Below are 23,292 nucleotides of genomic sequence, written 5' to 3'. Positions count from 1 at the left end.
GTGCAAATTTTCTCTCCCTTTCACCCACCCTCCGCCGACGGTTGTTGTTGTTGTCGTCATTGCTGTTGTTGTGCGGGCAACTTGCTTTTTGGGGGCGGGGCACGCGGGTCATCGCAAATAGCAAAATCGTCAATCGTTAATCGTCAATCGGCGAAACGTGTGTGCAGAATTAATGGGAAATACTCGCGCCGCCTTCATCAATGAAAAATAAAAGAGACTATCCGCCAAATAGTAAATCAAAGATTGCTGTGCTTTCGGTTCACGTTGTGTTTAGGCCAACATTTTTGTTTGACAACAGTGCGTGCTAACGGTTCAGCCTCGAATTGGCCATACAATCGCGGTAAGTCTTCCATTTTGGTGCTTAATTCTAAGGTGTTCATTTGATACCAATATTAATACTATTATTGATTAGTTCTGGCATGAAATAGGATTAGTATAGTGCTTTGTAAATGGTCCATCATAAATCCAATTAATAATAATCTGATCATTTTAAGCTTGTTTGAGTCTCACACATTGTAACGTAGATTTTCGTCCAAAATAGCCAAAATTTTGTAATTGGTTAAGAAACAATCTGGCCATTTAAATCCATTGAAATCATTAAATAACAATTTGAAAAAAACTAACATTTTATTTTTTATGGAAGTTAAATAATAATTTGGTTTTAAAATTAACTTCATTGATAAGACTGTTTATTGGTAAATAGTATTTTTTATAGAAAACATTTTAAAATTGAACTATAAATGTGGTAAATATATCAGCTATTTTAATGAAACAATATTATTGCACTTTTTGCAATTTTTTAATAGTTTTAAGGGAATTTCTAATTATTCGCAAAACAACAAAACCGAAGATTGGCTTTTCTAATCTCAAATATTTAGCCATATTTCTGGGAGAGTAACTTTAAAGCCCTAAAATTGCCTTGACAGCAGCATGACACTCTTTTTTCTTCGTCTGTTGTTTCATGTTCAATCGATAAGTTTTATGAGTTTTCGTTGTGAAATTTTGAAATCATTAATTATGTCTCGGGCCGCAGACTCGGTCGGAGTTTCCGTCCCAGTCCCATCGCATCGACAGTCTCTTTTTGGGGTTTTCTGTCTGGGGAACAGGTTTCGTTAGAGCGAAAAACTTAAAGAACTTTTGAGGTTTGTGCAATTCCGAGAACTTGTTAGCTGCTGCCTGGACTCGTGTTTGTTCGCCCCTCTTTATGGAGATGTGGATCTTTATGAATGAACGAGGTGAGGCTCAGTTCGGAGTGCTGGGCGGCTAGGCGGTCCAAATGTCTCGTGTTGTGGGCCTTTCTCGTTGACACTTTTGAGGAATGTCGACTTGGCCAAGTAGGAATCGGTTAAGACGTGAGCTGGCATAAGTCTTCAGATGCTGAGACATTTAGAAGTTCGAAGAATCCAAAATGGGAATAGAATTTGTGGGAGAATCAAGAGGGGATTTCAAAGGAAGTGGCAGTGGAAGATAATTTAACTGGGCTTGAGTTATGTAAATATTCTTGAAGAATTACACCAAACACAGTCCATACTCCATTTCTCTTACACAAATAGCAGTCGTATAATATATTCAATATTATTTGAAAAGGGGTAGCACTTTACGTCCTTATAGTCTTAAAACTATAAGTTATACATTTTAAAATCCTAGCATTTCTAGAATTACAATTTTAAAAATAAAAAAAAAGTTTTCAGTACAGAATTATATTTTCGTTAAAATGTGTCTATAGAAATAATTAACTTTTTAAAAGCAAGTCTTAGAACGATGCTTATCTTTATGTAGCTGCCTCTATTCTGTTTTTCCCAACTCGGTGACCTTCTCCTCTGAGCACTACCTCGAAACGAAATCTTAAAGCAAACCCCACTCATTAAAGCCCTCGGCTGCTGTTGTTATCAGGCCTCACAAATCCCCACCGAAAACGCCAAGGCCGAAGAAGCGAAAAACTTCCAGCCTGCATTAGCTAAGCAGACAACTGAGGCAGGGGAAGCTAACTGGATCTGAAACTGAAAACTTTTTAATTACCAACAGGAAAAAACATTTAAGATAACAGGCAGGTAATATGGAGGGCAGATGGGCGCTGTGTCTCTTTTACATAAATTGAAAATATAGCAACTTTTTGGGCACGAGACTTTATCTGGTTTAGATGTTTCAGCCAAGAGTCCGAACCGAATTCGAACCTTTTTTCTTCGTTCTCACTGACCCAAAAGTATTTATGACGTTCGTAAATATAACAAAAATCCGAAGGAAAGAAGCAGCAGCTTTTGGCCATCTCAGAGCTACAATTTTTACGGCTTAAACATTTTTTAGCCATTAGATAAACAAACAGAAGGGGGAGAAAGAGAGGAGAGATAGAGACAGAGTAAGAGATACGAAAATATCTTTCAAGTACAATGTTAGGTAAATATAAACAAAACTTTACGTCTTCAGATCCCACACTTCTTTTTACAACCTTCTTCTAGCTCACCTCCATTCCATCCGCTGATGCTGCACTTGGCTGTTTTGTTTCGGGTCTTCTTTTTCAGCTACTTAAAGCTTTTAGAGCAGCAGCAAGATGTAATATAAATTACATTAGCTAAGTGCCAGGCGGCAATTAAAAACAAAAAATACTCGTGAAGTTTTCCTCCGCCGTTGTTGTTGATAATGTTGTTAATGATGTTGCGGCAGCATCTTCAGCAGCCAGCCAAATTCCCATTCCCATTCGCATCCGCATCATTATCATCATCAGCAGTGGCATCATCATTAAGAACATCATTGCCACCATTAGCAGCATCATTAGAACGTCAACTTAATCAAGGTTAAAAAGCATGTGGCGTGCCTGCCCCAAAAAATCGGGGAAAACTCGAAAGATGCGGGAGCGTCCATCCTGCTCTCTCTCTCGCTCTCAGTGGGGTATATCAATTTATATATATATCTTCGATTCGCAGTCGTTTGATGCTGTAATTATTGACGACGACGATGTCTTCCAAGATAGACATAAACAAAAACATATTGCGATGGCTGAAATTCGGTAAGAATTTTCCGTTTAATGCGATTAGGAAAAGTTATGCAAGGATTAAGCAAATTATGTTGGCTAATATTGGGTAATATTTTCCGGAGCTTCATGTGCGATGAGGTAATTGTAATGGTAAACATAAATGGGAGCTAATTGGACAGATACAAATGAAGAGTGAAAATAGTGATTGATGATATTAAGATTTATGGCATAGAAAATGTATTATTTTTGTTAACGAAAATTAATAAATATTCTATGACAATGTTTGGTTTCAATTATAAATTTTTTAAAACTGCGTTTAGTTCTTAATACCAGGATAATCAATCATAATTAAATAGAAAAACATTGTTGGTTTAATGTTATCAGATTTTATTCGGCAAACCACCATTACAATCATACCATTGTAAATTTTAATAACCCTTTTTTTTCAACCGCCAAACACAATCATGGTATCTCCAAACCCCATCATCTTGCGAAACAAGATTTTGCTGCCTTGACAAATACTTGAAACTCTAATAACCCCAGAAAGAAAATCACCCCAAATTACAAGCCTGAAAATAAGTTCTCCCCAATGACCACCATTAGGCTGGGAATCAAAACATTTTACAACATCAATTATGTGATTTTTTTTTTGTTTTTTGAACTATCAGAGCCAAAGTCAAAGTAATTTCTATTTTAATAACCAGTCCGCGGGGCCATGGCAAGTCCATTAAAAATAAATATCTATATATTTTGCAATTAAATCAACAACAAAACTGCAAATGAACCGAATCGAAATGCGAGAGAACCTGCTCCATTATATGGGCATTATATGCCTGCCCATAACTATCGGCTCAATCATAAATTTAATTAGCATAATTGACTCTGCGAACGGATGTTCTTTTTCGATTCGATTTGTGGTTTCAAAATTTCGCTCACGTAGCCGCAATTAAAAATGGGCTGGCAGCTTTTGGGAGCCATATGCTCAGTTTCACTTAACCCAGTCCACCGAAATGTTGAAGATCAGGGGCACGGGAAAATGCGAGGAGAAAGGTGTGAGAAAAGCTGGCAACAGCTGGTGGAACGTGCCACTGACACTTTCTCGATGCAAGAGAGACAGAGTTTATAAATATTCTCATTACCTGTCTTTCACTTTGTTCAAAATCAAAATAAAACCCCTTACCCAGTTCTGTAATAATTCTCTATGCGCTCATGTTTATATTTAACTTCCACTCGGTTGATGAACCATAAAAACAGAATTTCATTTTCCATTTTCATTTCCTCTGCTCCCAATAATATTCTATGCGTCATTTGGCAAATGAGTGGAGTTGGCTATCTTGTGTTTACCTTTCGGCGATAAGGCGCCAACTCGATAAGATAAAGCCACTCTGGATCTATGCCCCGATAGGGTGTGACTTGGCGTCGATTTCTGATTTTCCACATAAAAGTAATTCGCTGCATTCATGCTGTTGTGCAAGCTGCTGCCATGGAAATGGGCCGGCTTGGGGGTGGTGTGGAACTAATGGACTGTTTACTTATTTATGGGCCCTGAATGTTGGTCAATATTTGTGGTTTCCCTGGTGTTGTGGGGCCAGCGGAACAAAGGCGACTCACTGAGAGAGGTATTGAAAGAAAAAGACGCCAAAGCTTACTTACTTTTCTAGATGGCTGTTAAGCGGGGGGGTTGGGGGATATAATGTGGAAATAATTTATAGATAGGATAAGCCCACAAAGAAAGAATTCGTTGATTGACAGTTTCTTAAGCAGAAGTGAGCTCCACATGTTACTCGGGCTGATGATTCAAGCATTTTATTTTCTACCGAGAAAATTGTGTGACTAATTTTGTAATCATAAAGATTATTTCTTCGTCAATGGTATAATTTTCATAAGTTAATTTTTCAGATTATAATAACCTTTATTGTACCGAAGGTTAAAAATTTGTTTAATTAATAAAATCTAATTGAATGAAATCTACAAAACTAAAGACTAAACTGAGGAATTATAGAACACTTAATTTTTAAAAGTCTAAAAAAATCTTTTCATTGGAACCTTGACCCAAAAATATATTTTTCCTAAAATTAACAAAATTGTTTAGGTAAAATAAACATAATTTCCCACAGTTTATTACCCCAAAATTATCTTCCCTAGCTGATTAATGAACTCATTGCTCAAAAAATAAACGTTTAGCTAATTTCGCATTAACTGAATTCACATGTTTTTGAAATATTTCATGGCCAGAGAGCCCAAGTTCCGCCAGAAACATCTGTGCCAAGTGTCAAAATGTAAACAGTTCTAAAAAAAATATTCAACGCGCTCTGACCAAACACACAGTGAAAATCCATTAATATAATACGGAACCATTTAATAGCCAGAAAAAACTAGCATGACGACAAACAGAACATGATCCATAAAATTGAGATCGGGCGGGACAGAAGCGAGCAATTTACGACAAATATGCAAAATTTTAAAGTTAGAAGAAAAAAGATACGATGAACAGATAGATAGATAGATGGATGGATAGATAGATTGTATTGTGGCCGCAGAGTAGACGCCCACAAAAAAGTCTGGGCATAAATAAGAGCAATCGTGTCACATGAAATGTGAGGCAGAGATGGGAAATAAATATGAAAATGGGCTGACAACAACAAATTTATATATATATTTACATTTGTTTTGTGCGGTGCTCTTTTAAATTTATGGGTTTATTGATACTCGGGGGCAGAGAGGGAGTCCAAAATTTGCTTTATCAGCATGTCAGATGGCGAGCAAGAAAGCCCCAACCGCAATCTGTAAAAATGTTCTCAACGAAATGATTTAGCTTTCTATCTGTATCTCTGTTTGCCCTGTGTCTCTCAGTTTTCCATTGTGTTTTTGCCTGGTGTTTTGAACAATTCTGCCTAGTCGAGCAAAAATATGTCAAAACAAATTGGTTAACATGGGGCATCAAGGTGTGGAAGGGGGCAGAAACAGAAAATATATGTGATAATGAAAAACATTTTTCGTTCTACAAATTGTGAATGCAGAATTATACGGGCTTTAAAATTATGACAAATAAATGGAAGCAAAAGTAAAGGAAAATTCTTAAGCTGGCCTACTCAAATAACAATGCTCTAGATATTTCATAGAAAAAGTTACATAAAAATATGAGTGCCAATGATATCTGGCTTAATTATTCTTTTTGCTAAGCTGTAGAGTGCAGTTTGTTATATGATTTCTGATGCCTTGAATTTACAATTTAAAATCTCTTATAAAAAAATTGAATTTTCATTTTTCGTTCGATAAATTCCTCTACTGTCTCTATTTCGACACGCCCAGCACTTAGTTCAACGAACTCTGGCCTGATTTCTCGGAAAATCGGTAGAACCTTCACCTGGTCAAGCACTTTGGCGTAATTCCTCGGTTCGCACCATTTAGTGGCCATTTGATTTTGCATATCAATTAACGAGATTGAGTTGCCTGGGGGCAGTATTTTTGGCCTGTTCGGTTAATCAGAGTTGATGGCGATACAACGATTAATTAAAGTCTCAAGTCTCTGAATGGCTCGTTTAGGGTTTCGACCTTGCTGATGCCTAGACAAAAAGATCATTAGTTAGAGCATCAAATAAAACAGTTTGATTACCCATAATTATAGCTTACCGAAAGTGGGGGCACAAACAAAAAAAAAAGACGGTGGTAAACACTTTGTCGCCTTCGGATTTGATGCCTTCATTAGGAGGCAGAACAGAAAAGACAGAAACATCGGCTGCTTATGTTGATGCCAGGCGGTGTGCCACACGGCGTATGCATAATCGTATAATTAATTGCCATAAATGTTAATTGCGCATACGCCACGTTGCGGCAAATTTATCCTTTTAATAAAGGGTTCCCACGCCTACATTTTCCCCGCCTACGTGTCCTTTGTCCCAAAAGCTTTTCCCAGTTAATTAAGCAAGTATTTTCCGGTTCTTTTCGTGTTTACCCAGTTAATTTCTGTTAAGTTTTGTTGACATGTTCGTTGTTTACCCATAAGCTAGTTTCCTAGCTGCGACAAATTAACTTGTTTTGTGTTAAAGTTTTTGCGGTTAAAGTTTGGTCTGAAGAGTTGAACAACTTATTGGATTTGTCAGGTGTTTGAAGGCGAATTAGTGGGATTGTCAGGAACTCTATAAGCTGAGAATGGCATAGGCGATAAAATAAGTTTAACTTATGAGAAAATACACGTAAAGTTTCATTCTAGAGCAAGTAAATTTTTGTGTTATCACAATCACATAATTTTCGTGCAAAACAAAGTAACAAAATTAAAGCTAAAGTCCATTAATATTAAGTACCCTACTTGTACATAATTTGCATACAGTCACTATTCACTGATCCAAGTTTTCAACTTTGCACTTCCTCAATAAAACTTTGAATTTCATAATTTTATGAAAGAAACTTTCATACCAGGAAGCAATTTCTGAAAATAGCCGTACTTCAATCCCGTTGGAAGTCTTGTCTATGAGCTATGCATTGATTGCTTGTTGCTGTTGGTTTAACCCAAATAATTTTCGAGTCAAGCAAACAGAAAATCAACAAACAAACAAACAAACGCAGGGCAAACAAACAAAATGAACAACAAATCAGCAAAACTCGAATGTAAGTAAAATCAATAATAAGTTTGTGTGCGAGATGGGTTACGCCTCTGAAATGTCAACCCCTTTTCTATATTTTCCCTATTTTCCCCTAACACCGATTATAGTTATCTATTTGAGATCTCTGGATTGTGGAACCCTTTAAAGCGGGAAAGTGAAATTTTTTCCAGTCCTAAGCTCGAACTGTTTGCTTTTAATCAGGTTTCACAACATTTATCTAATGTGTGCTCAAGTCGGGCTAATTAATGGGTTAAGGCGGTCTGGATAGTTCATTTGAATATTTAACGATTGTCGGCCAAGGGGTCTCCAAAGGGGGCGTGGTCGCTTGGGGGGCGCCACCTGTCCAGCAAAATTATTAATCAATTATGCAAAGTTCTCTGGGGTAAACTCCGAATCCAGCGTGGAACTCCAGCTGTTGAAATATTTGAAATTCGTCCGACTCACCTTGACTGACGGGCAGCGGAGAAACAACAACAGAATGAAGTCATTAGTTGGGCCAAGATTCAGACTGCGACTATTTGAATGGCATTTTGCGAAACAAGTTTCGCTTTGTGTGCTGGAACGAGCAATCAACACGTAAATGTGAAGCGTAACGAAATGCTTAAAAAGTAAATAAATAAATATGTGAGAAGTAAAAACGAAAAGTTAAATGCAAATGCGATGCTGATTTTTTTTCTCTAGAAGGTTGTGAGAAAATTTGTATGATGTAATTCGTGGATGGGTGAGCTCAACTTGCGAAATGACTAACTTAAGTCAGTTATACTTGTTTTTCTAACCGTTAAATTGCGACTTTATTTAGGAAGTCATTTCTAAGCTGTTCAAAAAAAAAACTAGAAAAAATAATTTTCTTTTTATTTCTTTAAAAAAAAAAGAACAATTTTATTTTTATATTTTGTGACTGAGTCTTTAAGAACCATACAGCCTTATTTGCAAATATTTCTCTCCATGTATTTAAAGTCGACAATAAAGGCAATTAAAGCTAAAGCCAAAGGCGAACTTAAAGTGTCTCCGAAGTCAAGCATAAATGTGCTAAAAGGTTAGAGTGTGGGCAAGAAATCCCTAGAAGCTAGAAGGAGTGATATACACACAGACATTGTGCCATGTGAAATAAAATGCTAAAATTATTCATTTTGCAAATAAGCAGAGTAAATATTTAATTAACAACTCAGCAGGCAAACAAAAGGGCGACACAAGACGAGGGGGAAATTGTCTCACATTTGCGTCGCGGGTCTAAGGTTTCCTCCACGCCGAGGGTAATATAATATTTATTTATATGCCGCACAGCCAAAGTCACCTACAGAACGAGACGACAACGGCGATGACGACGACGCCCTAGAAATTGCCGCAAATTTTATGTTTCTGTCTCACTCCCGGACAGGCTGTCTCTTTCTACGGGTGTGAGTCAATGACATGTACGAAAAAAAAACTAACTTCCTCATGGGGTCTTCGGGGTGAAGGTGTGCGACATAAACAAAAGCTAGTCACAACCTATTAGCTGTTGTTTATATTTAGTAAATTAATGCGGAAGTCGATTTCTTATCTCTTTCAAGGATAATTACTGTTCCACGTTATCATTTAAAAGCTATTCAATTGAATAAAAATTAAAATAAGTGTTTCATTTGTAATAATTTTCATAATGCATTAAAAAGCTAAAAACACGATTTTGAAATTTTTTTCAACTTTGACTATCTTTAAATCTAAATCCGATCAAGCAATTATTGAATAAAATAAACCAGAATTTTGCCTAATACATTTTAACGAGTTCAATGAACAATTTGGGCTTTTAAAACGTTTAAATAAGCAGAATATGCTTAAGCATATATTTATATAACATATCTATATATATTTCGCACACCTTTTGTGGTGGTTGTGCGTACTCAGTTTGTTCAGGGCATTATTAAACATTGTATCGCTCGAAGTCTGATTTCATTTGGCGCGTCTAACTAACCAAAGGAACCCAGACGGGGACTAAATAGCTTACTACCTTTCCAACCTGAACTAATTAAATTAGTTTAGTCTGCAGAAAAAGGTTTTTCCTTGTGGCGGCAGTTGTTGGTAGGCCTTTAATTGCTTTTGTGTTGAATCTTTAAAGCTGAACTGTGGAGTCGCTCGATAAGGAGTCTAGTAAAATTAAGCAATTAATGGGAAATTTGTTTATGGTTCCACGGAGAACATACATGAATAAGGTGGCAGGCCAGGAGGAGAAAACCAACAGGAAAAGTGTTGGGCTTTCGTCATTGTTTCAATGTTTTATGAGTGCTCGTAAAAGGACGGAAAATACTCTTATTGCTTTCGGGGCTTGCTTTCTTTTTTTTTGTTTCGGTTCCTTGAGGATTGGGCTAGCTATTAAAATGTCATCATGCAGCGGGCTGGATGGAAAAGTGGGAGTCATATAGACCAAGTAAACTGTAAGGACGATAAGTCGGAGCACGCAATACTTGCGCCCGTTTTTATCGACTGGGAGAGAGCGATTCCTGGGCGTATTTATTATTTAACACCTAGAAACCTAAGCGGGAAATGGCTATAAAATGGTTGACCTTTTTTCCACCGCTCTTCATACTTTTCTTTTTTTTTTTGGCACACGCATCGAGTAACTCATGCAAAAGTCTCACAGTCACCCATCTTGGGTGGTCCAAAAGACGTTGGTTTTATGATCCCGGCGGTACTCCATTTCTTTTTACGATTCAACAAAACACACAACATAGGTTGAAATATTTAAAAGTGCGCTTAATTATGCCCGCAAAAGCGAACAAGAAATAAACTTCGCATTAAGGCCCAAAAACTGCCAGAAATTCTCAAATGCCACACGGCCATTGGGTAATAAAGTTTATTTGCCTTTGCTTCTGGGGTAATCAACAGAGTCTTCAGCGGATTGGCCCGGAATAAAAAAAAGTATTCGAGGTGGGTGGGATTCCCAGAAAGCGTTTGCGACCATAAGAAAGCATTGAAACCAATTTAAATGGACTAACATTTTTTGAAATAGTACTTTTATTAAGATTTTTTAATGATGCAATTTCTTAAGCCTTTAGTCGAATAATTTAAATTAATTATAATCAAAATTTGAAATGTATTTTAAGCGTTATCGTCATCGTACAATGAATCTCTCTGTTGAATAACAAAATAGATAATTTGTTTTGTTTTATATTATATTATATTATAAAAAAACATAACTATTTCCTCATTAACTCTAGACCTTTTGTAAATATATCTAAATTACTTACTCATTCTATTTTCCATTTTTACAGGTTAAGAAAAATCTCGCCACATTAGCCGAAAAACCTGCCGCATAAATAAGGGTAAGTTCAGACAGACACTCAATTCCAAACCAATTCCCAGCCATCTAATGGCATCTCAGCCGTCCAAGGCTGTTGTCGAACACGTTTTCTGGCGGGGATAAACTACATATTCCCTGGTAGTCTGAACCGTTGTCGGCCATTCAAGCCACCGATCATAGCAAACACATTTGGAAAAGTGGGGACATGACAGGCCGAATGCCTGAGATCGCTTGAAAAAAATATACATATATGCGCATATACAAATTCTGCAAGTGCAGTTAGAGCGCTGCGACTCAGGTGATATATCTCACGACTCACGAAACTAGTTTACGCAACATGTGGCAATTTTGCATGCCCCAAGAGGCCACAGAGGACGTGCCACACAGTGTCGGGGGAAAGAGAGACCGAAACAAAAATTGACATTTTGACATGCGGCTTGTACCGGGCGGTACTTCAAGATTCGCCTCCGATAAACTACAAATGGTTGCACAGAGGAAAGGAGACCGGTTCACCGCTCGGCGCTCAAAAGCAATCCGTAAAGTGTCTTTTAAATACAAATGTTATCTACTGAGAACCGAGGAGAAGTCCAGCCAGAGAAATAAAACCGTACGTGCCGCATTTGTTGTTGTCGCCGGGGTACGATTTTTAATGGATTGACGGCAGACAACGAATGCACATTAGAAATCCAATCCTGGTCCATGTCTAGTCCAGTCCTGCGATCGCGGGTCTCCCAAGTCATGCACACACATGGGTCCATCCATGTTCCTGTCTGCATTTTCCCCCTTTCCATTTTCCCACCCCCTCCCCTCTTTGCGTGCCAGGGAAATTGTCTTCGCTACTGCAATTTTCCGTTTTTGCCTTTTGCATTTCAATAACTGGATGGGTCAGTGGCTGCGGAGTTTTGTTTGGCACGTACGGCATAAAGTATCTGTCTGGGCTATCGCTTACCGCCTCCCAGCCACGCCCCTCCTGCCAAGTGGGCGTGTGCGCTCTTTTTTGAGGCAGTGTCTGCATATATTTGTTTAAATTGCATCGAGTGTTTGAGTGTTTTCCACTCCAGATACTCGATAAAACAAACTTCGCATTGGGTTCAGGTTTGGTCAGCTAATTGGCGAGGCCAGCAAAAGGTGGTTGAAATAATTGGCCAGGGTGGAAGAATACAGAATGACATTGATTCCAAACGGTGGAATTAAAAGTAACCCCTAAAATAATGAGTGTTATGGGCAGGTGCGAATTGGATTTTTAGAATTTGGATGTTTAAAGCCCCTCAAATTGTCAGCCAATTTGTGAATTTTTTGAGTAGTATACAATATTGCAACATTTTTGCAAATATATTTTACTTTTGTTTTATTTTTTTTCCTTTCTTTTACAATTTAATTTAATTTAAACATTTTTAGTGCCTACGTTTTCCATTCCACATGCTACCAGATATTTTCTCAGCAATAGAATATCAGCCCAAATCAAAGTAAGGAAGGTCGAATGTGATATAAATTTCCTTCTTTTTATGGGCGCTAATAGAAACGACCTTCATCAAATTAAATCAAACGAGACAAAACGCTATTGACAAAATGCAAGTCAATATGTCAGGCGACCAATCAACACTCGAAACAAGAATGAAAATCAAAGCGAAACCAGAAAATTTTACAACGCCTGAACTGTCATAAATTCTTTTGATGGCATTAATAAATAAATAAATAAAATAGCTGCCGTTTGCCATTCGATTCATTTTCAAATTCAAATTAGCGACAAATCAAAAATGTGTCATCAGCAATGAAGATGGACTGACCTGAAAGGGACACTCGGCGAAAAAGGGGGTGCTTTAGATAGGGCTAGAGGGCCATAAAAGCTGAACAAAAGATTTGCAAAAACCGACTACCGACCCAGAGCCGGATAACAATCACCGACCATAAACTGTGTTGAAAAAATATTTGCATACAGTCATAAAAAGAAAAAAGTTGTGATGCTGCTGCAGTCCAGGAGGAGTCATTAAAACAAGCCAACGACTATCAAAAACTAACTGGCTGGGAGACACTTTTTTTTTTGCTCCAAGCCCGATAATCAAAATGGGTAGCCCGGGGCGTAATAGTTCGGTCTGACATTGTTTGTAAACTCTACATAGTCGGATTTATTTTGCACTCGTTTTTAACATTTATAATGAATTTAAACTCAATTTACCGGATGAAGTAAAATAAATTACGATTTTTTATTATCACTGGCTCGTTCTCCTATTAATATTTACGATCCCATTAAAGTCATTGAAGCCTGAAGTTGTATAGTATAAACTTGACAGTACCAAAATCTCAGTGACACTTAATTTTAAATAGTTTTTATTGTCTCACTAAGTATTAAATTTTAGGAAATTCGGAAGAGTTCTTGAATTGTTTTTGTTTAACTGCAAATCTCTTTTATCTATTTTTTAATACATAAGGGAAATTTATAATCAAATATTTAACTAATATTTAACTAATATTTTGATGTGCCAGAATCCCTTATCCCAAATCACTTTTCTTACTTTAAAACAGGGTATATCTCAGTCTAGGCTATATAAATGGCTCGTTTCCTACTCGTCTTTTCCCAGTGTCTTTTTTTGTTTTATTTTGCCTCTGCCGTTTGGCTTGTAATTAAAACTTGTTGGCAGACTGTCAGGCAGCGAGTTAACAAGTCGGCGGCTTCACAGACAAGTAGAGAGTGGGGATGAGCTGTGAGTTGGCGAAAATATTATTTAATTGTCAGGCCAGGCGCTAATTAAAGTCCAAGCCGGGCCGCGAAGTCTCTCGCCCGATTCGGCCATAAAGCCAAACACTTAACGATGCTCCACGAGCATCTTCTCTCCGATATTTATGTTTATTGACTGGTGCTGCTGCTGCTTCTGCTGGCAACTGACATCATCATCATCAGCAGCAGAAGCAGCAGCCCCAGCAAAAGCCTCAGTTTCAGAGTTGAAAAGAGCCAAGTTAGTCATAACACTTTGGCACAATGTGGCCGAAGGTCTAGTGGAGATGTCAGCCCGAGTTATGGTAATTGTTGCAAATTATTTATTTATTTATGCACGTGGCGGCCCCAGTCGCGTTTGTCGCCTGATTATGTGCTTATTTATAAGAGCCAGGTACATATAAGGATAAATGCGGGATTCAGCGACGGCCACTAATGAGATGCAAGCAAACGGCATCCGAGCTGCATATGAATATCAATTATGAGGAGGGGCCCAGGCCAAACGGATCATGGCCGTAATCGCAACTCAACGCGGCCGCCACTCCCCCTCGTTATACTCCACCATCCTCATTTCGTTTTGGGCCAAATTGAAGTGGCTGAATAGACGTCTAGACCCGAGACGCGATGCTTTTCGGCGGTGGTCGTAACAAAGCTTTTAAGCCAAAATGTTTGGCCATTTGCATAGTAACAAAGGCCCGAAAGTGTCGGGAAATGTAAGTGCAGATAGTGCGGACAGCGAGCAGATAACTGATTCAAATGACTTTACAGCAAATATCTTGGGAGTCCTTGTTTTTTCGTGGCTGAAAAGATTTTTGGAAATTTTGAAAGCAAATTTTGAACTTTTTAATAATGTATAAAACATGATTATAAAATATAATAGTTAACAGAAGTAAAACTAAGTTTTTGTATACTCCATAAAACACAGTGAACTATATAAATTACTTGACATTTGATTAAATTAATTTTAGCTATCTGTAAAGTAAATTATTTAAATATTAAAATAGATTTTATAATTTTAGTTATTAATTGTTTTTTTTGTAAAAAAAAATCTTTGACAGTAATAGTAAGCAAAAATCAATAGCACTATCACACATATTTAATCCAGAGTTACATATTTTTCTCATCTCATGTTCAAATATAATAAAATATAATCACGATAATTTAAAATTCGTCCAACCATAAATACAAGTTTAACCTTTTGACTTAAATGACCTTTTTCTTGAGCATCTGAAGTGACATCATAGCAGCTATCAAACCTTTTGGGTCATTTCGACACTTGACGACAACGCCCTTCGCAGGACTTTGTGGATCCTTTGGCCTGCCACACCCCCTCCTCCTTCCGCCCCCTGTTGCTGTCCTGCTTATTTACAACTTGACATTTCACTTGCCAGTCGCGGGGCACTTTAATGCGCTCCAATTGCATTTTATGACAGACAAAACTGACCTACTTAAGGCTCTCTCCTACGCACACACACACACTTACACACACTTACACACAGAGAATCCGCTGCCACGCCCATTTCGTCCTTACCCGGGCTTTCTCCCGCAATCGCATTATAAATTTAATGGGTTTGACCTTTTTCCCTCGATGCTCGACCGCAATTTCAATAGATTGGCAAACTGAAATCTGAGACCAGCGGAAATCGACATAAAATTTAACTAAAATGTCCTTAAGTAGCTCAAGTGTTTAAAGGGGGCAACAAAATGGGCTTACTAAGTAAAGGATCCACAAGTGGGGGAAGTAAATTTGAAACTTTTCCATCGCATAAGATGCGCTTTAAATGGCTGGGAACTCTTTTTATCTCGTTTTGTTCGCGCTGCCAGGGTTGACGCATTTCACGCTCGATGCACAGCGGCCATGGCCACGCCCCCGGCCACGCCCTCGCCGACCGCCTTCGTCAGCCGCCTTCGCCTCCGCCATTGTCAATATCCTGGCAGCCATTTCCTGCTTTGTTTTGCTGGAAAGGTCGAACACTTTTTGCCGCCACTGTTGTCCAGTCATGGGTAAAAATTTTTGTGACTGAAAGTCCCAAGTAACTTGGCTCAAAGAGGGTTTTCTTCTTTTTATTTGCCACCCACCACTGGCATTGAATAAAGCGTCTTCAACTAGAAGTAAAAACATTGAAAATTGTTTTCCCTTTTTTTTTTGTTGTTGCCACTTTTCTCTCGACGCAGAACCTGTGGCAGCCTTTTGCTCTTATTTTTGTTGAATTCTCCTTGCCTGTCATCTTTCCTTTGAATGCTGCTGCACTTTGGAAACTTTTTGTATTCGGCAAATGTTATTTCAATGCCTGGGCCACTTTTTTCCTAAGCCCTCCCCGATTTCTATCTGCGGATTGTATTGAAATAAAAGTCCCGAGATGCGCTTGAATGATTTTTGGTTCGTGCAAATATTTTATTGACTATTATTCTGCCTGCTCTTCAGTTCCGTTCGGCTGTCCTTGTCCTTATTGTTTTGTATGCGAGTCCTTCAGGGTCTCCGTCTATTTTCCTCTCAAGGGTTTATTTTGGCTCTGTTTTTCTTGATACACATATTTTTGTTGCGCAATTTCGCACTGCCAGATAAATATGAAGAAAGCAGAGGACAAACTCAAAATGGCATTTATTTTCTTATAGTTTGCTTGTGCATACAGAGCAGGAAACTCAATAGGAAGGTTGCTGGAAATTGCCAAATTATGAGGAAATTTATGGCTAAATTTAAACTATTTGCAAAGCATTACTTTAAGTTTAAGATGTCGAGAGCTGTCTATTTAATGTATCTCTTGCAGATCTTTTGTTGTCCGTATCTAACTGAATTCAAGCAATATATTTAACCTTTTAAATTAACAAAATCGCCATTAATTCAAAGCGTTTCAAATGTTTTGCACATGCCTCGTTCCTTTCTCTATCCCTCGACCCGAGGCCCCAATGAATGGCGGCAATTATAACATTTAGCACGCATTTCTGTTCAGCTACACAAAACTCATTTATCATCATGACGGCATGTCTATCTATATACACAGAAAAAACAATTATATTTACATAACTTTCATATTTAGTTGATTTTATGAATGCTTTTAGATAGTTAAATATTTAATTCTCTATCCTGTCTATCTATCTAACCCAAAATAATTAGATTTTATTAAAATGGGATATTTTAAAACAGAAACCAATTATAAAAAAATGTTGATTTTTAAAAATGTAAAATATATTTTCTGTGCACATGTATATAAAACTTTTTATCTAAATGTGTATAGAAATGTGGATATATTTTTCCAATATTGGCTTCCGTCTCTTTCTATTTTAATTGGCGGCCTCAAACGGCGCGAAACTAATGAAAAAATCATCATCAAAGAACGGAAAAAAGGCAAGAATGGATACAATAAAATGGAGGGGTGGGGTTCTGCAAAACATGGCATTTTAAAGTCATTGCTACTAATTTTATGAGACTTTCCTTTTGGCACTTTTCCTTTTGACCCGCTTCCTTTTTCCCTCGCTGCTCGCTTTTGTACTTCCGCTTCCTTTCCTCGCCAAATGATTATTGCAAGCCGTAAAAGGAGAATGAAAATGAAACTCAAATGGACGCAGCTGAAATGAAACCATCCTTGAAATCTATTGTCTGTCTGCCAGTCCAGACAATTGCAGAATAAACAAACAAGAAAACTGCCGAAAAAACAGCTAAAAGTAAAAACAAAATCGGGCCAACAAATGATGCCTGGCAGGGGGGGATGGGGTGGTAAAATCCCGAAGTGGCAGGACCCTTAATATAATTGAAAAACATCAAATCGAAATGAAAATCAAAGAATGATGATGCAACCCGATTGTCAGCGCCTGATATCTTCGCATTTAAATACACTTTTATATGCCCAAGTAGCATAAAAATCAGCATAAATATTTGTTGTTGTTCTCGCCATAATGACGGTGTCGATTGCCCCGCAACCCGATTTTTATTCCCCTTTTTTCATTGAGACTGCAAATGAAATGAAAACATGCAAAACAATTAAAAACAAACAACAAAATGACCAACAACAACAATGGCCCAGCCAGCTTGTTATTGAAAATCCACCGAAGGGGTTGGTGGGCGGAATTCGGGGGCGGGGGCGGGGGCAGGGACAGGGATTAAAACAACAAGACCATGTCGAACACCTAGCCGAAGGTATACAACCCATCAACATCAACAGCCACCGCGAGCAACAACAATGCACTGCCACAACACGGCACACAACAACTCCATTTGCTGCGTTGCAATGGTAAAACAAATAAATATTCATGTTGGAAATTTACTTGTAAACATGCAAATTGTAAAGCAGCCGCCGCCAATGAAGGACTTTGGGAAAAGCAGGGTGGAAAAGTCCGCAGTCGATTGCTTTGTTTTGGCAGTTTCAAGTGCAGGTCAAAGTCGGGGCCCTAAAATGTGGCAATTTCGAGAGAATTTGCGAAGTGAAACAAAGCAAAGTTCAATTGAAATGATTTGTTAAATTAAAACATTTTTAAAAACATAAGTAGGTAATAAAAGACTTTTAAGGGGCTCAAAATGTTTTGAGCAATTTAAAATTCGAATATTAAATAGGTGGTATGATCTTGGTAAAAAGCTCAGAAAGTATACATTTATTATATATAGAAACATTCTAAATAAAGTTTGCTTATTAAGTTACATTTTTTAACATAATTATATTTGGATAATTTTAAAAAACTGCTTTATTATTATAAATATTAATAAAATTTTTTGTAAAAATAAAAATACTTTAAAATTGTCAAGGCAAAAAGTATTTTAATTGAGAGACAATCAATAGACTATTAATATGATAATATAGAAATATATTATCATTTATTCAACAAACTAAGTTTGAAGCAATTCTTTTGTATGCTTTTCATATTTTGTAACTTTAACCATTAAAGTCTTTCTGGACGAACAGGAGCCACGAATGCTGTCTATGGTTTTAATACGTATATGGCCATATATGGCAATTTATATATATTCCGTTTTATTTATGCACGCAAAACGTAAACATTAATGCCCGGCACACTACTTCGCGCTGTGTGTTTTCATGGCCCTTGGGGCGAAAAGCCAAAAACCCACACAAACTGAAAATGAAACTGGACTCCTGCTCCACCCGTCCAACTGCTACGTGGACTATAAACAAGGACACGTACGCAATTAATTGCAGAATTATTACAAATTTCATTACATGCTAAAATATGCAAATTGTTTGACGTTGCCTCGCCTGCAGCTCCTCTGTCTCTGACTCTGTCTCCCTCTCTCCCCTTCTCTCTCGCTCCCACTTTCGGCCATGCAATTAAATGCATTTGCATACATAATAAATAAATAATGCAGATGCAACATTGCGGCATTAACTTTGCCGCTGATGTGCGAAAAATGAAAAGAGAGCGAAATTTTCTTTTAATTATCATTTTAATGTGTTTATGAACATTTGGAATAGTAAGCGAAAATTGCTCCCTAAATTGCAGGGGGTATATTTGCGAGGGGGTGTGTTCAAATGTGGAGGGGGTGGAGAAGAGACAGCTGCATTCGTTTGCACTGAAAAGCCATAAAATGGCAACAATTTGCACGCAGCTGTCGCCTTCGAGGGGTGTTCGAGTGGTTCGCATTGAGCCCGAGAGTGGGTCTCAACTCTGCAATCGTGTTTCATTGTTTCTTCCTCCGAGTCACTGAAAATATTACGTTTTGCTTTTATAAGCATTTCAAAATATATAATAAGTATTGCGTTTGTTACTTGTAACAACTATTGGTAATAAAAGTTGTTTAATTAAAGCAAATAATCATTATATTGCAAGCTATTTACAGTTTTTATTTTTATGTTCTTATCAACTGACTTTCATTATAAATATAACTTCAAACTCCATTAAAATAATTCAGTATTTAATTCCATTTATCCATTTTCAGTAATACAATATTTTATTATTCCAATTAAACTAATAAAATCCAGAACTTCCAGATACTGGCTTAAAGTAAAAATCAATATTGTCTCGATTTACTTATATGTTTATTCCAAATGTGTACGACTGTAATGCCAAATTGAAACCGAAGAGAAATTCCAATTTTGCACGTTTTGGGGGCGAAAACAAATGGACTGTGAAAAGTAACTATTGCAGAAGTATATTGGTAGTGGAATAAAAAAAGCACTGGCGTTTTTTTCAGTGCCCTGTCGCTCACTCAGCTGCAAATTGTTTGCAGCCTGTCTACATAAATGTTGCATGTCTACAAAATATTTGGGTTAAAAACATTTGCACAGAGCCGGAAAAAAGAATATATTTTTATTTGCATGATTGCACAGGGACAGGGAGATGCGATGGGGGGCGAGGGGATTGGGTAACGGGTGGCAGACGGGCACATCAAGTACGGGATCTGTTGGACACGGAATAGGTGGAGTTGGAGTTGGAAGTGGACTTCTGAGACCTGGTATTCGAGGTGGAGATCGTGTAGTGGGATTCGTTCTCCGTGGGTACTAAGTAGGTGTTGTTTTGCCCGAATCGAATGGCTATCTTGCTTTCCGACTCAATCTCTTCTTTATTCGTCATGTGGACCCACCGAGGAATATGGCTGATCTTCTCGGATTCTACATTTTTCTCTGCGTACCAGTGAACCCGTTCACCCTCCTCTGGCATCGGAGGTTCCTGCTCCTCCGTTGAAATCTTATTCTCGGAAATAGTGGCCTTCAAAAGGGTCAATCGACGGCTCTTTCGGTATCTTTTATGTGGAATATCATGCTCTGGTTCCGGGGGCGGCGGCGGAGGAGGAGCTGGATACAAAGCAGAGGTGCAATCGGGGGCGCCACGATCACTTCCCGGGCAGGTTAGTCGCGATCGATTTGGTTCATCCTCATCCAGGCGACCAAACTCGCAGTACAACTCATCCAACTTCCGTTGCAGACAGTTGCGCACATTATTCTGCCGGCAGAGCAACTCCTCCAGCTCGCGAATCCTTTGACCCTGCGTCTTGATGACCTTCGTGAGTTCCCGGCGCACCTGCTGCTCACATTCGCAGCCGCAGGGAGGTTGGCTGAAGTAGTTTGGCTCGGATTCCGGACAGCATTCGGGCTGGCAGCACGGTTCCTTCTCTGGCAAACCAGAGGGCTTCGTGCACTGCTCACACTTGCAAGGACAATCGTCGGTGGGGTGGTGACCGCGGCCCAGGAGAAGGACATCCGTGCAGCCGGGCATGCAGCTATTGCGGCGCCTCCTAAATTGGTAGAAAGGAGAATAGATATATATAATATTTATGGAGTTGAAAACTAAAGTTTGCCTTGGTATATATAGAACATATACATATTGCATAGAATTTAATCTATATTCCAGACTTAGTTTTATCTGCAATAATAATTTAGGTTTAAGCATAGGAAACTTTTTTGATTTTACACAAAAAATGTAAAGAAATACAAACGAAATTTAAAGGTCATTAATTTAGCCCACCTGGCACTCGGGTCCTCCTCCTGTTCCGCATCTTTCAGCTCATGCTGCAGCTGCTCCAACTGCTCTTCCTCTTGCATGGGAGCCCGCAGCATGGTGACTTCGGTGCCATCGATATCCGGGAAAGTCCCGCCGGTGTCCTTAAATTCCGACTCCTGCACAAAGATCTCCGTGTCGGATTCCTTGGGATTTAACCATTTTGTTACCCTCATTTCCGAATCGCCCTCTTCCGATGGAAGTGGTCGCAAATTCACGCAGGACTGACCCTGGCCGCAATACGTGGGCAGTGAAGCTCCATTTAGGAGCAGGACATTCACCGAGGGGCGGTCGGGACCGGGCTGACCATCATCTGGACAATGGCAGCCCAAGGCTTCCTCTGCCGCTGCCTCCTCTTCGAGGCGTTTCTGCTTTTCCCGCTCCAGTGTCTTCAGCCGGCGGCCAATCTTCTTGGCACGCTTTACGAAGTCGGGAATGTGCTCCACGCAGACGCAACACTGGTTCTGGATGCTCTCCAGGCAGCAGTTCTTGGCCATCATACTGGCCTGCCAGATTCTGGCCTCGTCCGACGTCTTGGGATACGCATACGCCTCGTTGCCCTGCGCGTCTTTAGCCGGCGGCTCTTCGCCGCAGATTACACAACGACGACCGGACATGACTGCTGCTTTTCTCATTTTTTAGCAAAGTAAAGTAGAGGAATTTGAAGTTTTATACCAAACGGAATTTCAACATGTGAATTTTTAACATGAAACTATTTCAGAATGGTTGATGGTTGAGGCAAAGATGACACAATAAAAAGATATATGGGTATTATTATACATGAAATGTATAGATCATTAAAATGTAATTCTTTAATTTTAGTTTTTTCTGATTTTTCCCATTTGCAAAAAACTTTTTTATTTTGAGTTTTAAGTATTTTTTATATTTTTAGAAATTCTCAAGTAAAAATGGGTCCTTCGATTGTTAAAGAGAGAAAGCAAACTAGATCGCGTTGCAATCTGCGTTGCTTGCGTAATTGCTTTTGCTTTTGTGTTTTTGTGCTGGCATTTTTCACTTTGAATGGTTTTGAGCAACTATAACAACGCACCTTGCGGTTTTTGCGGCAAGTGAATTGGGCTGTGAAAGCCGAGCGCGCGTTGCATGCGCCGTGTGGAGCGGATTGAACTGAATCGGAGTGAAGGGGCGGGTTTACCTGGTGGCTGTTATGAGGTGGGAATGATTTCGAAACCGCTGTGGGACAGACCCACTCCCGACTGCATTTCATGGCTGGTCTCGGGGGCCCCAGAAAAACAGAGAGAACGAGCTTTGGTATGCCGGATAAAGTGGAGCACTGGCGAGTGCTATGCTGGAAACGCATTAAAATCAATTGATTGCGCTGGAAAATTTATAAGAAATGTGAAAAATCCAGATCAGTAATTACAACCAAATCTGTAATTTAAATTGTTCAAAGCTGTCGCTGGCGTGCGTTGAACTCGGAACTGAAATTGGTCAGCTATTCTATACAAATTTGTTTAGTTTTAAGTTCTCATTTGTGTTCTCTCTTTTTTTAATCTGTATGTCCCTCTCTCTTAATCGATTGCCCCTCACAGATAAAAACAGTGCCTATAGGTAAAAGCACATTTGGGCAAACGGAATTCAACATCCTCGATAGTATAGTGGTTAGTATCCCCGCCTGTCACGCGGGAGACCGGGGTTCAATTCCCCGTCGGGGAGGTGTTAGGACTTTTTTTTATTTTTTATAATTAAAAAAAAAACCATTTTAACTAAGTGGTATATATTTCTACGGACAGGAAGTAACTTAATACCAAAGAAAAAATAAATAAATGGTATCATTATTTAATACCACGAAACCTGAAAAACATTTTTTTTCCTTCTGCAGTTTAACTGTTTATTTAAAATGGTATTTTATTTGTAAGCTTTAAAATTGTGTGAAACCATATTAAACGGGCTATAAATTTATATATAACTTTTGCTTAAATTAAAGAGTTTCAAAGGAAAAAAAATAATATCTTAAATATGTTGTATGTTTATGTATGTACCTTTTATGAATGCAAACATATTTCTCTGTATATTTCTTGGAAATTTATTTTGTTATCAAACGTTATTATACCCCAAGGTTTTTAGGAATTTAGAAAAAAGCGGTGGTCAATGCCATTCAATTCCCTTTGGGACATATGCACAAAAAACAAACGATAAACTGCCAGAAAGTCGCGGCAACGCCCATTAAATAATGGAGGGAAAAAAGTGCGTTCCGACTCAGTCAAGCCCTGAAATCTGCGCAAAACCGCAAAACAATAGCTGGATAGGGGAAAAATCTATGTCAACC

The 23,292-nt window shown here is 38.5% G+C and overlaps 2 protein-coding genes and 1 non-coding gene across 3 annotated transcripts in view; 2 read left to right on the top strand and 1 right to left on the bottom strand.

Moving 5' to 3' along the window:
* The first annotated feature begins 325 nt into the window (after nucleotides 1–325).
* The window catches only part of LOC108051018 (protein slit), a 55,708-nt gene continuing 32,741 nt past the window's right edge, over nucleotides 326–23,292 (top strand). Inside the window, exons 1-2 of the mRNA XM_044457824.1 lie at nucleotides 326–340; nucleotides 10,821–10,871. The gene's annotated coding sequence lies outside the window, so the exon portion shown is untranslated. The remainder of the gene's footprint in view (nucleotides 341–10,820; nucleotides 10,872–23,292) is intronic.
* LOC108051013 lies at nucleotides 19,772–21,954 on the bottom strand. Its single transcript, XM_017132955.2, has 2 exons — nucleotides 20,973–21,954; nucleotides 19,772–20,742 (listed from the first exon to the last, which is right to left on the bottom strand). Exons 1-2 carry the CDS (start codon nucleotides 21,638–21,640, stop codon nucleotides 19,896–19,898), a joined length of 1,515 nt encoding a protein of 504 aa, XP_016988444.2. The 5' UTR covers nucleotides 21,641–21,954; the 3' UTR covers nucleotides 19,772–19,895.
* On the top strand, nucleotides 22,608–22,679 carry Trnad-guc. The gene has a single exon. It is a non-coding gene; the product is annotated as a tRNA-Asp (tRNA).

Source organism: Drosophila rhopaloa, unplaced genomic scaffold (assembly GCF_018152115.1).
Source record: "Drosophila rhopaloa isolate 14029-0021.01 unplaced genomic scaffold, ASM1815211v1 contig_163, whole genome shotgun sequence".
NCBI classification, from domain to species: Eukaryota; Metazoa; Arthropoda; class Insecta; order Diptera; family Drosophilidae; genus Drosophila; species Drosophila rhopaloa.
The sequence above is the reverse complement of the archived record's forward strand: the minus strand, read 5'-3'. Positions and strand labels throughout refer to the sequence as shown.

What these genes read in the sequence shown, in the direction of transcription:
- LOC108051013 (XM_017132955.2), bottom strand. Translation starts at nt 21,640, where the DNA reads ATGAGAAAAGCAGCAGTCATGTCCGGTCGTCGTTGTGTAATCTGCGGC. An exon ending in GAGGAGGACCCGAGTGCCAG is followed by an intron (nt 20,743 to 20,972) that starts GTGGGCTAAATT and finishes CTACCAATTTAG; the next exon opens with GAGGCGCCGCAATAGCTGCA.